General features: G+C 38.7%; 1 protein-coding gene across 1 annotated transcript; it reads right to left on the bottom strand.

Annotated features, from left to right (window-relative positions):
• Positions 1–221: 221 nt before the first annotated feature.
• fgf10a (fibroblast growth factor 10a) lies at positions 222–17,053 on the bottom strand. The gene is made up of 3 exons (XM_053478736.1): positions 16,041–17,053; positions 4,152–4,255; positions 222–1,162 (listed from the first exon to the last, which is right to left on the bottom strand). The coding sequence occupies exons 1-3, from the start codon at positions 16,354–16,356 to the stop codon at positions 968–970; spliced, it is 615 nt and encodes a 204-aa protein (XP_053334711.1). The 5' UTR covers positions 16,357–17,053; the 3' UTR covers positions 222–967.
• Between the last annotated feature and the right edge of the window lie 738 nt (positions 17,054–17,791).

Here is a 17,791-nt window from a genome sequence, read left to right as displayed (position 1 = left end):
TTTTTATTATTAATGTTTTTTTTTTACAAATTATTTTTAAGATATCAGTGTGTCATACTACATAGTAATATAGAATGCATATTAATAAGACCGTTTAAGATGGTAAACAACTTCAGTAGTCTTAACACACCACACTTCCCTTGGTTTTATTTTTACAGAAAATTTGACTAACTTTCTTTAATAAATAATTCACTTCCAAACAAAATAAACACAAATTTTGCAGTAAACAGAAATGTATTTATTTATTTATTCATTTATTTATTTATTATTATTTTATGTTTTACCGATAGAATAGCTTTCAAAAGAGGGGCATAAATGATAAAAATGTCCATTTTATATTTTTTTGTCTTTGTGTCCCTTTAAATATTACATAAAATAAATAATTTATTCCAAAGCAGTCAGGTAAAGAATGGAGCTATCAAATACAGTGGCTTTGCATGTTAATAAGGATTTTGTTAGAGTTGTTTTATGCTATGCTTGGCTAAGTCCAGCGATTTGAACTTCGTCCCTGTGTCTCAACCCAAGATCCATACAGGTTTGCAAGATCCATACATTTGATGCCAGAGCACAGTGAGTCCATTACGGAAAGTCAGTTTAACATACTATACAAGTATAGCATAAATAACTGTGTGTGAAGGTCGCACACACACCCACACAGACTTAAACACTATACATGTGTTGCACTCTGTGAAATGTCTCTTTAGGTTGTTCAGGAAGGTGGGAAGGGGGCATTTGCCTTGCCTTGTTGTCCTTATATGCTTTGTGGTCCATTGTACTATTAAAGGGTTTTAGTGTCTCATATTATCTCAGGTGCCAATAATTTATACTTATATGATATATATATATATATCAGCGAAGAGTTCAGCTTAGTACTGTACATAGTGCTGTCCTTCAAAGACATCTCATGATACTGTAAAAAAGTTCCAAGTGTTTCCTCAGTGCAGTGAAAGCTTCCCGACTACAGGTCCTATGGTACGGCTATGGGCAGGAAGTGCGTGGCTGTGTTTTTTCTCCGTGTCTTTTTGGCCCTCATTGGCTTGCCATTGGCGCTCAGACCCACAAACATGTGCCTCTTCTTGTTTTTCCACTCTGCAGAAGCATACGTGTTGTACCGGTTCTCCTCGATCCGCTCTATCAGCTTGCAGTCAGTGCCAAACTCCTTCTGGAAAAGGGGAAAAATATAGAAATCAGAGGCTATGAGGAACAGTACTTTTTTCCTAGAGAATGATGAGTGATGGATTCATATAATTACCCAAAGGGTTACCATATTGAAAGTTATCCAGATATAATGGCAATAATAATTTATACAGTGAAAATCATGCTTATTGTAAAGGTAAATAAAATTTCTATATAAATTGCCATTTTCTATTAATGCTGCAACATAAAATGTATATGTACATGGCGACATTGGTAAAAAAAAAATTCTATCTAACAAGAACTGCAACATTTTTCTGAACTGAAAACAATTTACTCAAAGCTGATTTGTAATGGAAGTCTAGGGACAGATGCTAGATTCCATCAGTGAGTTTTGTTGCAACAATGGATCTATTTGGAAAAAAGCTTTAAAGCTGTTAAAGTTGACTTGTTAGATGTGGAACTACTTTTTCAAAAACAGGAAATGATAATGGTTATTGAGGGTAGATTAAGGGTAAATTACATGGGATTACCATTTAATGTAAGACCTTCTCTCAGGTAATCATACAGTACATGCACTACAGATTTAGGCTGTCAGGATTTGCTATGACTTGTAATTTGGCTTGATAGGCTAATTGAGCAAAATAAGTAGACTTTGTATATTTAAAGGGGACCTATTATGCAAAATTCACCTTTCAGTCATTTTAGACATTCAGATTGGCCCCAGTGTACATGTACAAGCAAAAAGTAATGAGAGTAAAACAAACTTTTTGAATTTTTGTTATTGGCCAGGGCTTAAACAAGCCAATTAAATTTTCACTTCATTGTACTGGTGCAGTGTTGTTATTCTCTGGCTTAACAGTATCACATTTACATAGACACTGTAATGAAATTTGGAAATAAAATGAGTTTAAAACTTTGAGCTCTGAGACCTAATAAAATATGCGCATTATGGGTTATTTCTTGCCAAGTTGCTTATATTGCAGTGTGGACTGTTTTTTGAAATTTTTGCTTTAAAAACAATAAAATGTACCTATTAAAATGAAATAAAGGACTCTTTTAAAACTTAAAATCTAATTCTAAATTGTTGACTAAAAGCCAATTAATAGGTATATATATTTAAACGTGCTTGTTATTATTCAGTGTTAACTTAGATATAGTTGTAAAACATCCTGATAGCTTTTGATCATCCTCCAAGTACAATACATAACAGCTAAGGATATATTGTAAGTTGGGAGTTTTTGCATCATCGCTATCTTGTTTTTTTTTTCATTCCTTATTTGGCTTCATGTCTGTAAGACATAATCGACAATTTTTTTTATCCTGTTTCAGGTAACATTTCTAGTTCATAAGGGCAGCTGAACGGGTTCTGGTGGAGCTGGAGGGGGCGAGGGACAAAGGCTGAGCTGTGGATAGTGTTGCCAGGCGGTGAATGGAGCAGCGCTTCGAGCATGGTGCAGTGTTTTTAGGTAAGAGATGGCTGTGTAAGGAAGAGGGGCTTCTCAGCTTACTTTCCCAAAGATGACAGAACTCTTTTAGCTAGGGGATTATTTACAGGCATTGGAGTGGAACTGTCCTTTAAAAGGACCCGAGGCTTTTTAAGAGTCTCGAGGCACAAGAAATAGAGCATGGGCTCAGGCAACATCAAAGAACCTGCGTCCTCGCTGATCTTTTACAGACCTGCTAAATAAGAGCTGTCTAATTCTGATGTTAAACATGGTTCTGTGAAAAAGCTCGATTCAGGGTCACTTGCAATATCAAATTTTATATTATATAAAGTTGATGTTGTTATATATATTTTATTTTTAGAGGACATGTGTAAATAGGTATATGTTTTACAGTAGTCCTGATCTTGATTAAGGCCAAAATGTAAGGTAAATTTGTTCAGCTGATCATAAACCACATAATCGATTGTGCTTACTATCTTGACAGGAACCGTGGTTTAGTTTTCAATGTTTATTAGCTCCTGTTGATCAATAATGTTAAAGACAGATAGTAAGCTTTGTATTTTATACTAAGCATTTTACACAGATCAGCCATAACATAAGAAACACTGAGAGGTTACATTTACATTTACATTTAGGCATTTGGCAGACGCTCTTATCCAGAGCGACTTACAAAAAAGTCGCTCTGGATTAGGTGCATAACATGGATTATTTCATTACAGTGGCACCTGTCAAGAGATGGGAAATAAAGAAGTGAACAGTCAGTTCTTAAAGTTTTTTTTTGTTGTTGTTGGAAGCGTGAAAAATAGATAATGATACGATCTGAGTGACTTGACTTTGACAAGGGCCAAGTTACTGTATAAGACTGGATGACTGGGTCAGCGCATCTCAAAAACCACTGGTAGTGGTACCTACTAGAGGGTAGTAAATAAAGAACAGCCAGTGCCCAAATGGGTCATGAAATGAATGCCAGAATGCCTGGTCCGACATCACCAGTATATCACAGCTTGCTGTGTATGGGGTTGCGAAGCCATATACCAGTCAGATCTGAACCTGTGCACTGCTCAAAGTGCCTACAATGGGCAAATAACATCAAAACTAGACCATGACAAAAAAGTTCAGTGTTGACTTGGCTTCCAAGGATCTGTCTGACTGAGCATCTGTGGGTTGTGTTCGACAAACAAGTCTGATCCTGGGAGGCCCCACCTTACAACGTCCAGGACCTGATCCTATAAGTAAACGTGCTAACATCTTGGTGGTATCTGGTGTACGACCTTCAGAGGTCTTGTGGAGTCTGTGTTTCATGGTCAGAGCTGTGTTGATGACACAAGGGGGACCTACACCATATTAGGCAGGTGGTTTTAATTTTATCACTGATTGTTGTATGTTAACCAGAAGAGGAAAATTAAATAAAATTACAGGCTAGCAGTAATGACGTGTGGGTTGTAATTGGATGAACAAATGTAATTTAAGCTCTGCCCTTGTTGACTGTTACTGTGCAAAATCTGGATGTGAGGTGTATACAAACTAATAACATAATATTCATGGACATTAAGGAGAAAAGGAACCTACCGCTCCATACACCACCCCTTTCTTGTTGATTGCAAGGTAATAGTTGCTACTGAGGCCTTTAATTGCCACGACGCCAACATCCACAGACTTGATTTCGAGTATACCTGAGAAAAAAATAAAAAACAAAACACACTGGTGAGCCGAAGAGCGTGAAACTAGCACCATTTAAGGTACCGTTTATTTTTCAATGACCTCCCACCTCCCATTCCAATCCATGTGCATAAAATCTCTCCTCCCAGGAGTTTTTGTAACCAGCTGAATTCGTCCAACTTGGTTCGTCAGCTAGCTTGTGAAGATGTTTATGACTCATGGATTGTAAAAGTATCACCTTATTTCATGACATGCTATAGATCATAAAGTCACTGTTCATGTCTGGCTTTTTACTCCATCATCTGAATGCATGAGAAGGATGAGTTTATAATTGGTAGTAATTTACAGTATTTGTGTAACTACTTCATTTCTATCCTGTATAAGTATCTTTGTCTGTGCCAAATTTGCCCCCACACTTGCATTCCCCTGAGACACCATGCAACTGTCAGCCTTGCCTTGCTACCTTGCCCTGTTACACTATTTACATTGTACACAACATGGACATGCTAATATTATTTTCTTTCACTTTAAACTGTATGCATAGCAGTTTCTTACGAAACACACACACACAATTAATGATTAATTCTATTAATCAATGCCCCTCCTAAATCTAAATCTAGCCCTAACCTTAACCAAAAGGAAACTTCTGGTCTCCATTATTTTCAACACTGTAATATATTCCTGTCCAAACGCCCCACCCCACACACATACAAAACAAACTACTGTTTAATGCTTGTTTTCAGAGCTGAGCTGTTTTCCCAGCTTTGAAAACAGCTCAGCTTGCACTTGCTGCATGTAATGAAGAAATGTTATAATGTTATATTTCAATTTCCACTTCTAAACTTGATTAGATAAACTCATAAAGCTGTTTCCTGGTATGTGGGACCCCATGTCATTTTTCCATGAGAGATTGGGGTAAATCATCATTTTTATATAAATGTACTTTATTACCAATGTTTCCAGACAAGAATAAACACCATGGAGCGGTTTGCATTATATTAATATATTGTACGTTTTATATTATTAAATATTGTTTGTATTATATTGTGTGCCAACAAATAAAACTGTGCAAGTATGTTTTCCAAAACATGTTCAAAGTCAAAAAGGAGACCCGGGTTGGGCCAGTGTTGCGAGAAACCTAAAACTGTTACCTGGGAAAACAATGTCACCCAAAATATCATAATATCAAACTTCAAACCTCTTTACCCTCTCAGTGATGTCACCCAGATGTGGCGCAGTGGTTTTGGACACAATGGGAATGCCAGAGGGTTATGGACAAGTAAAATCACTTTTTCCACCAAAAATTGGGTTATAATGATTATTATTATAGTTCCATTTTGATCTTGAGTATGTAAATTAAAATTAGTCATCACTTCTATTTTTGCTGCACTGCACTGCACTGTTAAATCCTCAAATCTGTCCAACAGTAGTGATTTATTGTCAGGACAAGGAGCTTTGTAGCTACAAATCAATGGATTATGCATTATATTAATGCATTTAATAATAGGTCAGAGACTTGTATTGTGCACACTCCGAATAAATGGATTAACGCATGTACAGTTGTTGATATGGTGAAGTTTTTACTAAAAAAATGTTTATTTAACATTGACGGAAGGAGTCTTCGGTGTCAAAGCTTTGTCAATCTTCAGGTCAAAGGAGGGAGGTACTATTTATAGCTGCTATACTATAAATGTGAAACTAAATACACAGTGAGTATAAATCCATAGATCCATCCAAGATCTGATATTTTACTTCTTTAACAAATAAAAAAAAATCCCATTACAAAACCAAATCTTGTCTGCGTTTGACGTAACACTCCTGAACATTCCTTTAAGCCACGCCTACATTATCGAGGACACAACAGAAGGATTAAGTGGGATCTGAGAGTTATCCTTCCGTACAGACTCAGGTTGCAGCCATCTGACGGGAGATGTAAGAGAATCCAGTGAGCGTCTCTCTGTCCTCCCTTGCCTCAGGTTGGTCAGCGAGAGAGAAAGTGACAGAATAATGATGAAGAACAGAGCTGCTGGGATCAGAGCAAAATAATCCTCTGATCAAAGAGTGGCAGCGTAGACTCTGAATGTGAATTGTGTGAGAGCATTAAGCTGGACAGTCCAACATCATGATCACAGACACAACCTGGTGTATAAACACACTCATGCATGGCTCTATGACTGATGTGACACATCAAGCATACTCATGTTTTACTCCTCCACTCAAAGACATGTAAGATGTCAAAATAAGAGCTACTGAGCAGGATCATTGAGAAGAATCACAGCACCTGTATGTTATATTTGCTCATTGAGCTGTTTGATGTGGTGCATTAGATCAATATTTTTTTTAAAGGCCATTTTTCTAATCACCACAACCTTTTCATCTGCCTGCACCCATGAGTTAAAAAGGAGCTCAACAACAAAAGGTAAAGAATGTCAAAGAAAAAGAAAGAATTTGCCTCTTTAGATCTTCACCTGGGCACTTTGCGGGGAAAAAAATATCAAATGAACACCGTTTTTAACAAAAATGTAATCAAAGTGTTTGGTATCATGGATGTCTAAATCACCTAAAAAAAAATTGTGACGTCATGTGGTTTAGGATACAATAGGACTTAATGTCGTCTGTAAACATGGGCTGTGTTGCATAGCGTAGCTTAGCAGTGGAATGTTATTGAGGTGGCTATCTTGGGAATTAAAATCTTAAAAAATAAAATATGGAGCTTAATAACCAATGAGGGTAATGGTGACGATGATGTACAGTATAGGAAGATTTGGGTGTGCATGTATGAAAAAGCTCCCCGTGTCTGTCTGTCTCTCACTGTTTGTCTATCTCCATCTCCTTCTGTGTGTTTATGTCTATGTCTGTGTCTAGTGTTTATATATCTCTCTGCCCATCTCTCTCTCTCTCTCTCTCTCTCTCTTTCTCTCTCTCTCTCAGATGCCCATTACTTACTGTAAAGCATGGTAAAAAAAAATGCAACTTGCAACTAGGCTCTATTTATCTAATCAACATTTTTTGGACATTAGCTAAAAACACCTGTGCATGTAACAAGTTTTTATGTGGAGGAATTGTTAAAAAAAAGTCAGGACCCCCTATGATGCAGCAGCGCCAGGATGGGTTAATGCACAAAATACTGTGCAAATTGATCTCTTGGCAAAGTAATATATTTATAATATTTGTATCAGGTGCTTCTTCTGTATTCTAACAAGCCTTAAAACGGTGGCGTCATTCATGGCATCTAGTGAAAAAAAAAGAGCATGAGGAGTTTCTTATTGTGCAACTTAATCCCTCTGCTATCCGTGGTTTAAACCCCTCGTAGGACTCGGATTACAATGGCTTAAAAGCATCTCAGCTTTTAACAAGCTCGCCGGGTAAAGTTCAGCTCCCTGGCCACGTGTCACAAGCACACGTGTTTGTGTGTGTTTTTGTTTGTGTGTACACATGCACATTGATGGTTTGGATCCAGTTCTGATCCAGTCCCCGATCTGTTTCTGTGCTGTGTGCTTCATGTTTTTAAGCAGACCTGGCTCCTGCCCCACGCTCTGTAGGTGGTCACCCTCATGCTCGACGCCTGTCTATGCTTGCTTGGCAGAATGACAGAACACACGTTATCACATCTTGGGATAATTACCAAAAAAAAAAATGCTTCATGTTTTGTAGCTGATCTCAGAGGCCCAGAAGAGAGTGAAAGAGGCCCACAGACTTCTCCGTGTTCTGATGTTTTAGTCACTGAGTTTGCATAACAGATTTTTTAAAAATATATATAAAAACACAAGTCCAGTGACTTCATAGTGCAATGAGTTAATTGCACTTATCTAATCAATGACCAGTACTTTTTTCTTTCTGTTTTTCTTTTCGGCTTTTCTTCTCAAAGCCCCCAAACAAGCCAAGGCATATATCCATGTCAGAATGCTTAATTGTCCTGGGAAGCCTGAACCACAGATCCTCTGACAGACATGTCTTATCAATTAGCCCCCTAGTTCCCAGACCATAAAGGAAACAGGGTCCCCATTAAAAGTGGTCGTTGCTGCTGACCCCGCGTTGGCTCCTGATGACACCAGTCTGCACCTTTGATCTGACCACTGCAGACCCCCATGGCTCCTTGAGCTGAGTGCTGGTCCGACTGCTCCATCCTCTCATTATAACCTCCCTCCCATGGCCATGTGTCCTCGCGCACTGCTTAAACAGCGCTGCTCTCACAGCCAACCACAGGTCTACTGATTGTACAATTCATTATACATAACTGAGAATAATGGGAAAAACATTTACTGAGGTAGCAGCCAAAAGAAATATCTTTGTATGCTGGAAATAAATCAAACATTGGTGTTTGGTGCTACGTCTACCAACCTCCTTTGGGGACGAACGAGAGCACAGAATGTGTTATTAATTCAATGTGTGAACTATAATTCATACAAACCTCAAGCTTTCTCACCACAGGATAAACAAAATGACAATTTTTAACAAATGTAACGTGTAGCTTTCTAATATTACACTCTGCATGTTTGTTTCCTTTAAAATGCTGTATATTTCCAGAACTCTATAACATAACCATAGGATGTCGCTATTATATAATAAGACTCCTTTTGGAAGCTACAGTAGAACCAGTAGTAATCAACAAACCCTTTTTTTCTGGGTAAATGGTTTGATTTGGCACAGGGCTTTTTAAAATACCAGATCACAATACTTAGAGATAAAAAACAAACAAACATGTTATTACATACATATAAAAGTGGTAGCTACAAATAACTGAAAAAAGGGCACAGCTTCAGCTTCATCACCATGCTTCGTCTTAGTCATGGCCTATCACAAGAATACACACATGCACAGATAGAATTCTTTTAGGGACGGAAACCCTTGCAAAAACATGAAATAAGCATGAAATTTCGCACACACAGAAAGCTAAATCAGGATCAACCCCAAGACGTTGGATCTATGTGGTGCCAATACTACTGTACCTGCTATGCTACTGCTTTAAAGCAATTACCACAAAAAACGAATTAAATGGTAAATGCATCAATGATATACATTCCTTTTTTTAAATTCTATAAATAAAAGAAATTTTGAGCTTCTAAGGTCTAACTTGTCTAACTTAATTTAGTGTCATGTTGTTACAGTTATTACCAATGGGGTGCTGTGATGAAAAAGAGTTACAGGTACTTCCCTTCTATAACAGCACTTCCTAAAGTGGTTTATGCCTCTTGAGTTGTGTAAGGTTCAAAAGACAAGTTAGTTCCTGTTATCATGTACGTTATAGCTGCTATAAAGAGACGTTCCATTGCCAGCCTCTCTTTTCTTTCTCTCTCTTGAAGTTAGTAAGACCAAATTGCTGCTCATCATGTTACCGAGCACAATTGCAACCGAGTGTCTTGAAATCATTTCAGTGTTCAATAAACATATTACGGAAAACTTTCCTATAGCAATATTTAGGCCCTTTTTTTGATAAGTAACATAATTTTTTTGTAAATCCATGTAACAAACTGGAATGTTTAATTGAAATAATTATGTATTAAAACAGGAGAAATAAAATAAACATGATCTGAAGGGCCATTCTCACTTGTACATGATGTACTTTTCTAAAATGCTTGTAAAAACTGTTATTCTCCTAAGGAGTGCATTTGTCTTCTTGTTAAATTCAAACAACTTAATTCATCATTTTGCTCCAAACTCACTGTATGAATTTTCCTCCCATAAAACAATTTATCATCTAAAGAATGGAAATCTGCTGAAAAGCCATAACATTGGCTTTCATGTGTCTTTCATTATCGCTTCATTCTCTGCATATCTGTCTTTGCCAAGAACTTCTTGAAGAAGCGATCTTGAAGAAACACACTTGAGAATTTCACAACATGCTGGAAGGCTCCATCATTTCAAGCAACACCATAAACTCTCAGCATGTACAGTTTGTAAGTAGATGTCTTTTTGACATTAAATATTATGTTTTAAATTTAGGGTTTTTAATAGATCATTTGTCTCTTAAACGGTATTGGTGTTCATTAACAGGACTAAATTTAGGCAGTGAAAGCATAACATTTTTTTAAGTGCTTTGTCATATTTTTTTCTATAAACCTGTCTGTCTGTCTCTGTTTAAAGGCAGCCATATGAAGACAGATAAACCAATATCAAGGTTTGAAATTCCCATTTAAATAAACCCAGAGCTATGTCTTTTGGCTCACATCAATCTGGTATGTCTCATTTCTTCTGGCAGTTTGGACTATGCATTTAATGTATTTCTGCGCACTAGTACATTTTCTTTAAATTTAATTGCACAATGTGAATTGCTGGTCAACTTTTTTACATAAACTTCATTTAACAGTATACCACTACCTTACTGATTACTCGATTCTGATTGGTCGTGTTGGAAATCACAGAGGTATGGGGTGGTGTGGTATTTACTGTTACACCCTGAAGCAGAATAATTTCCCCCTGGATTATCATGAATGATTTTTTTAACTTGTTGAATAAAATAAAATGTCATTCTATTTTATTATATCACATTAGCTGTTTATTTTATCTTAAAAAATATTTAGACAAAAAAACATAGCATATTCACTTTTTTAATGGAGTGTCTGACATCTAAGTACTTGTGAATGAGCTGCTACAATAGAAAAGCACATTAATATGCAATTTACAGTTGACTATACTTTACTAATTTCAGAGCTGCTTTTGCAGAACATTAACCAACACTATTCAGAATCAAGATTTTAGCAACAGTATAATTATATTTAAATCCTTTTTAGCGCCATTAATTTACTTGCAATTAATACTGGTGCTTACACTGAGCTACTTTTTAAATACTCTTAATACTTTAGAATTCTTTACACACATTTCATAAGCTGTATTAACTAACACATACTGTATTTGCATGCACATCAGTTAAATGTCAGAGCAGCCATGAATACGGATGGAGACCAGTGTGATCCTGGTGTGGGAACATGTTGCCTTAGTCTCCCCTTGTTTTAAATCTTTGAGGGTGAGCGTGAGCAGGATGTAGGATCTGTGACAGATAAAACCCAGGACTTCTGCTCCAGCCACCAGCTGCCTTAGGATAAGCTCCCTCCCACTGCCTGGACTTCATGCCTTTTGTTCACACAGTGTATAATTAGCCGGCATTCCTGCTTGCTTCTTTAAAAACTGGGCCGGCCATCCCTGGTCACATCGCCAGTCTTACTTCGCTACCTTTGATGCTTCCATTAGACCTCCACCAACCCCCCCCCCCCCCCCCCCCCCCCCCCGCCTTCCACAACCACCATCTGTCCAACCGCATTCTGCACAGGAATTCACCCTGGTGATGATGTAAAGACATGCCTGGGAAAAGTTCACTCCGTTCACAGCTAGAATAGCGTGTGCTGCACTTTGCAAAAACAGCATGCTTCCTGAGCCATGATAGCTATCGTATTTTCTTGAGAAAACCATGCATATCTGTATAAATTGGATAGAATTTTTGAAGGAAAATGCACAGAAATATTGTTTGTGAATCTTTGATTTGTAATGAAAGTACTTACCACCTGTGTATCACTTTATCATTATAATATTTTCACTGCTCACTTTGTAAATACTGTTAAGAATAACAGTATGGTACTTTTTGTTTAAATGACCTGCCACATCAATTGACTTTTATTACATAGCTATAAGAAGGACGTTTACTTTCCTTAAGCACATTAAACTTTCCATAATGGCATAAACTAGCATTTATTAAGACGCTTCATTATGACCAAAGATCATGATGTGGGTAAATGGATTTATGTCAATTTGGTTCAATTTACGCTGAACGACAGAAGAATAAGATGTTCAGTTATCCTGACAGCATAAAACCACCTATGTTTCCATGAATTGCATTGATAAATACTTGGATGTGTATACTGTGCGTGTAAAATTTTAGCTTTTTTTAAAACAACATAAACTGTACAATGAAACATATTCCTATTTTTCATCTTCTGCTGAAATAATATTTGGCTGCAAATATTGGTGCATTAAAAAATGGTGGAATAAATAGTTCGGATAACTTTATCTAGTAATTCCACGTCTGTCCACGCCTAATGTTGTATAAAGTAAACAGTGCTGAGAGAGAGAGAGAGACAAGGCTGTTCCTCCCTAGCACAAGCCATGCTACAAACAGCCGTTTGCTTTAAGTTATGGGGTCAAAGGTTAGGCATACATCTGGTCTCCCATACTTCTGCTGTGAACTTTCGATAGGGCAAAGACAAGCCTTTCAACTAAGAGGAGATGGAAGGAGGCAGCACTGATTGAGTTGTAAGTGCATGTTTACATGGTATGGTTTTAAATGTTTTAAGAAGCTACCAGATGACTTTTTTTTTTTTTTAAGAATTCATGCACAGGATAAAATTCATACTGGTTTCTAAAAAGCTGAATAGCTGAATAGTAAATCACAGGGTTTGGAGCTGTAAAGAAATGTGTGAAATGTTTTGGGAAATCTTGATCTTTTAAATTTTTATGTTGATTAAAATCGTTGATGATTAAAATCATCTCCTAAACTATGATTTATTATACCGTGGTAATGAGTAAAAATGAGTTCTGTAATTTAGATAACTGCCCAAGGATGTTAAGGTCAAGCAGAATTTAAAGACACACTGACCTTGACATTTTTCACCAATCCATTTCCAACCCATAAGTCACTTTTATTGCATATCTTTCACTGAAAGCTATGCATGTGCAGCGTGCTGTCATGAGAAACAGTGCACATTAATAGCATTTTTAACTCCATTGGCTGACCTGTAGATAAACTAGCTGTAGTTTGACAATCTCATATTGTCAAATAGCAGCTCTACAGTAAGTTAACATTCTCCCTGCTGTGAAACCTCATTAACTACAGATGATGCATTTAGTATCACAGCAGCCTCTCATTTAAACTCTGTTCAATGCTGACATGGCTTACAGCTCAGGCTGCAAGCCAAAAGTAATCATTTTTGCACTTGATAGATTTCCAAAACTAGCTAGTACCCTTTGCAAGTGGACATCCATTATGCTAACAGCCCCATCTGCAATGTTAGAAATGTGTGTGGAGAAAAATCATGAGCTGACAGATGAGATGTTATGCCTTTTAACCGTCCAAAAGCGCCATTGGCCACGTAATTAATTTTGGCCTTGATGCGCCTTCTTGCAGCTGGCACCATCTTGATTCTTAATGAAGCCCTAAGAGATTCAACCAGCTCTTAATGGACCAGGCAAAGGGGGGGGGGAGGCGGAAATGGTCACCACACTGACCTCTGTTTGATGTCCAGCCTACAAGTTGACATGATGATTGGATAGACCCCTGCACTCTGGACCCCACAACCAGTAGTTGAACCCTAAACTGCTCTAAACTGCTAAATATGCTCAGTCAAACATGTCAAGGCCTAATGATGCTAATTAAGAATTTCCTCCTGCCTGGATTCAGACTTAAAAAGTGACATTTATTTCACTCAGAACTGCACAGTTAAAAATCCTGGATCAGGTTTGCTGCTAACGGAACAAAACAAACCAAGTGCTATCCTTAGGATGAAGAAGGGTGAGTAATTTTAGTTGATTTTGTTTTCTCAGTCCAAAAAAAAATAAATAACATCACAGTGAGACTGTTGTTTTTCACTTAGTTCAATATGCCAAGGACAGCTCGGACTTCCAGCAGGAGCACCAAAATCAGGTGCCATGTAAAAAAAAATGTCTTGTGGGAAATTGCAAGTTTGAAAACAACAACGTGACAAAGTGATACTGGGCAAATGGATTCTGAAAGGGGGAAATCAAACAATATGGCTGGGATTGGATTACAAGCTGCACATAGTTCTTTTGTGGAGAGCGGGACTTTAGAACTAAAGTCGGTTGAAGACTGGCTCAGTGCTCTAGTCCTGACAAAGAGACTCTCTCAAGTCTGGAAAAGAGGGACACTTCATCACACTTAGGCTTTCTAAATGTTTCTTCAAATTAAAATGTGATCATGAATCATAGCAATAATAATCTGTCTATATATCTTTTTATACGCAAATCATTCTATCTCTCTCCCTTTTCTGAATATATATATATATATATATATATATATATATATATATATATATATATATATATATATATACTCAATCTAGCACAGACTCATAATAAAGTTCATGGTTATTCAAGACCAACACCAACATTAGAATTGATGTCAGTGTCCCTCTTAACATTATGCAATTTCAGGGTCATGCCAAATCAAACTAATGATGCTCAATTACTTAATTAGCCAACTGTTTTCAAGCATTCAGAATGGGAACCTGGCCTGAGGTGATTACTAATGGAGTGCCGCTCCATACGGATGTACGTGCAAGCATTCCGGTGTTCGGTGTTCATGGGAATACGCCATGCTGACTCACATATTAAGAAACATTACGACTGAGTGAGTGCAGGGGAAAGTTTAAAAATGTCACCAGCCATTAAGAGTGAAGCAAAAACATTTTTGCAAGGATGCTGATTTTGCCATAACATTCCAGTAGAGTCGGATTTACAGGCTTGTTACAGACAGCGACGATGGGTTCTGATTACAGAATAAACAAACCGCAAAAGCCACACGCTTATGCTTTGCAGAGAGCACTGCTACTACCTCATGGGCATCCACAGCATCCTAAATGTTTGAATCTGTTTTTGAGAAACAGTTCCTTGCCTCCCCGCAGGCTGTCTCCATACTTCTGCTGTGACGGCAACCGAGACAAGATGCGAATCCACACTAAAACCCCTCGCGCATCTGGCTGGAACATTTACCAGCATGGTTTGTGCCTTGAGCTCACAGTGGGAGCTAATCACAACCGCGTTATATTCACATGTGGTAAGCAGTTGGCACAGGGCATCTAACGAAGAGAAGCTATTCCTCCTCTATAGGTGACATGAGACTAAATAGGGTCATTTAGGTCATTTTATTTTCATTTAGCCAACAAAAATCACCTTAATGGAATAAACGCTTAATTGAGTTTCAGCTTGGCTAAGCTCTTTATTCAGAGGCCTTTTACCACGACACATTTAAGAGGTGGCTCAGCTAATTGAACTACCCGCAGCCATGTCTCACAGGGTTTCAGCGCTCTCCATCTGCAATAAAAACCCTGCGCACATGGACCCCATATGGCAAAGCCTTTTTTTTTTTTATTAGGACCAATGTACACGCAGCGCGGCAACGGAAAAGTGCACAGGGTGGGTTTGGGGTGTGCTCGCCAGGTGTTTGGCCTTAATTCGGAAGCCTGGGCTTAAGCCCAACAGTAAATGTAACATGGAGACTAATGGAGTATTTTAACTCGAAGATAGCGAGACAAGGACAGAGCATCATTCGTATGCAGCTGGGGTTTAAACAAACAAAAAAACAAAGAAAAAGCCCTGATTTTTTTTTTTTTTTAGATTAGATTAGATTAGATTAGATTAGATTAGCAAAATGAAAAATGCAAGCCACTTTATTTCCAAGTGACTTCTGGAGCACTACAAGTTTGAATGATGATACAAATATCCTGCCAGTTTTGTGACGAATTTAAATTGATGAGTTTTGCTGCAAAAAAAGGGGGTCCCTTGTTATGTCTAATTGGTTCCAGAAATTCTGCTATGAATAAATCTATGCTGAGGAGGGAAAAAAATACTTGAGGGAAACAGTTTCTGTTTTACACGCAGAGCTGAACCTCTAAACAGCACGATAACTGCAAGCTCAGGTAAGGTTCTTATTATCTGTGGACAAATATCAAAGGCAGCAAGAAAATAAACTGCACTATATCTTGGAAAACATTTTGCCTCTATAGGTCCCACATGTTAAGGGGAAGTGGAAAAGGGAACGTACTGTATGAGGGAAAAGGGAAAAAGTCTACTTACTGAATGGATCGTCCTTGGTCTTGGTGCCACTGACAGTGCCATTCTTATCAATCCTAAGAAAAAACTTCTGGTAGGAGAAGAGCTTTCTGTGACGCACATCTCCTGTGAGGTGGCTGTAGCTGCGGACATGCCGGCCCACCACCACCGCGGTCGCGGATGAGTTGTTGGATACCCTGGAGGTACGTGCGGCCCTGCGGGCATCGTGGCACGTCACGGGCAGAGCCGAGATTGCGAGCACGAGTAGCAGCAGCAGAGAGAACAGGTAGGACACACGAACCCAGGCTGCGGCACTCTTAGTCACTTGCCATGTGCACATTGTACTGGAGGGTGGAAGACTGGGAAGAGCCTCACAGAAAGGTACATGCTGGAGAGCTGCCTGGGAGAAGGGAAGAGGACAGGGGGCAGAGCCCCGAGCGTCTGCCGTAAGTGTCAATTCCTACTCTGGACCTGGTTCCTTTCGTGTCTGAAAGGAAGATGTCAACATCCATAACTCGGTTCACTCACCCTCTTGCCCTTCTAGATGGACCAGAGTCCTTGCCAAAGTGCTCCAGGCCACCTTAGAATATCAGGCAGAAGAAAAATGTCTTTTAAAGAAAAAAAAATATGTCAGAAGCCTGAATCAGGAATTGCAGATCTGCTCTTGACAGAAGATGCAAGAATCCAAAACTCATATAATCCCAGGTCCCACTGCTAGTGAGTCTGTGTGGGCAGTAAAAGAGACGAGAGCGTATCTCTTCCACCCCGTTCCTCTTCTGTATGTGAAGAGTCCGTCCTGTGTGTCCTGCTCTTTAGCGAAGTTGAAGTTGTGGGTCCTGAGGTAGAGTAAGATGAATCTCTCCCTCTCTGTAGTGACTGAGCTCTGCCACTCTTCTCACCTTATTTATTCAGAGCAGGGCCCCAGATGTAATCTCTTTAGGTAATAGGCAGTCTATGAAAAGCCTCGGCTTTGAAGATCTGTCTGTTTGTTTGTGTGTGTGTGTGTGTGTGTCAGAACATTTTTTCCTGCTCTTCTCCTATCTGTCTTGCTTTCTAACTTCTAGTTTCTGTCTTGTGCTCTCTCTCTCTCTCTCTCTCTCTCTCTCTCTCTCTCTCTCTCTCTTGCTTTTTCGCTTAGCCCCTCCCACACGGTTCCCTCCCTTTTAAGTAGTGAGCCCCAAGTTGCCCGGTACAGAGCAGCCAGGTCTCTCTCCCTCTCTCTCTCTCTCTCTCTCTCTCTCTCACACACACACACACACAGAAACACAACATGCACAAACTCTCTCTCTCTCTCTCTCTCTCTCTATCTCTCTCTCTCTCTCTCTCTCTCTCTTTCAAACTTTTCCTCCAGATCTCTCTGGCCATCTGAGCCTTATCAGAGACACCTGGAACTTTTCCCCTCATTTACTCACTGCCCCTTCTTTCCCGGTCCCCACCAGCAATCATGTTTCTCCCTTTTAAAAGTTGATGACACACCTTCACCCGATCTGCATGTGAGCCGTGCCTCTCTGAAGTTCAAAGCACCTAGAACTTTGCTTTTATTGTCATGAGGACAATTAAAGTCACCTAAATGCCCCAAAGATGACTGGGGGAAAGACAGAATTACAACACTCACACTGCACAAGAACCCAGGGTTGTCGTGTCACAGAGACTACACTGGCTCTGACTCATGTCTGACTTTTCCTTCGGTTGTTGTTATTTAATTTCCTTTTTTAACGCTTTTGAATGAAATCCATATCCCTGCTCTTTTTTTGACATTCTTGTCATATTTGCTC

Source organism: Clarias gariepinus, chromosome 19 (assembly GCF_024256425.1).
Source record: "Clarias gariepinus isolate MV-2021 ecotype Netherlands chromosome 19, CGAR_prim_01v2, whole genome shotgun sequence".
Taxonomy (NCBI): Eukaryota; Metazoa; Chordata; class Actinopteri; order Siluriformes; family Clariidae; genus Clarias; species Clarias gariepinus.
Note: the sequence above shows the minus strand (reverse complement) of the source record. Positions and strands in the feature narration are given on the sequence as shown.

Bases quoted from the DNA above. Each gene is read 5' to 3' on its own strand.
- fgf10a (XM_053478736.1), bottom strand. From the start codon at position 16,356: ATGTGCACATGGCAAGTGACTAAGAGTGCCGCAGCCTGGGTTCGTGTG. The intron at 4,256-16,040 runs GTAAGTAGACTT...TTTTTTTCTCAG, and splicing joins GACCAAGGACGATCCATTCA to GTATACTCGAAATCAAGTCT. The intron at 1,163-4,151 runs GTAGGTTCCTTT...CCCCTTTTCCAG, and splicing joins AAGGGGTGGTGTATGGAGCG to AAGGAGTTTGGCACTGACTG.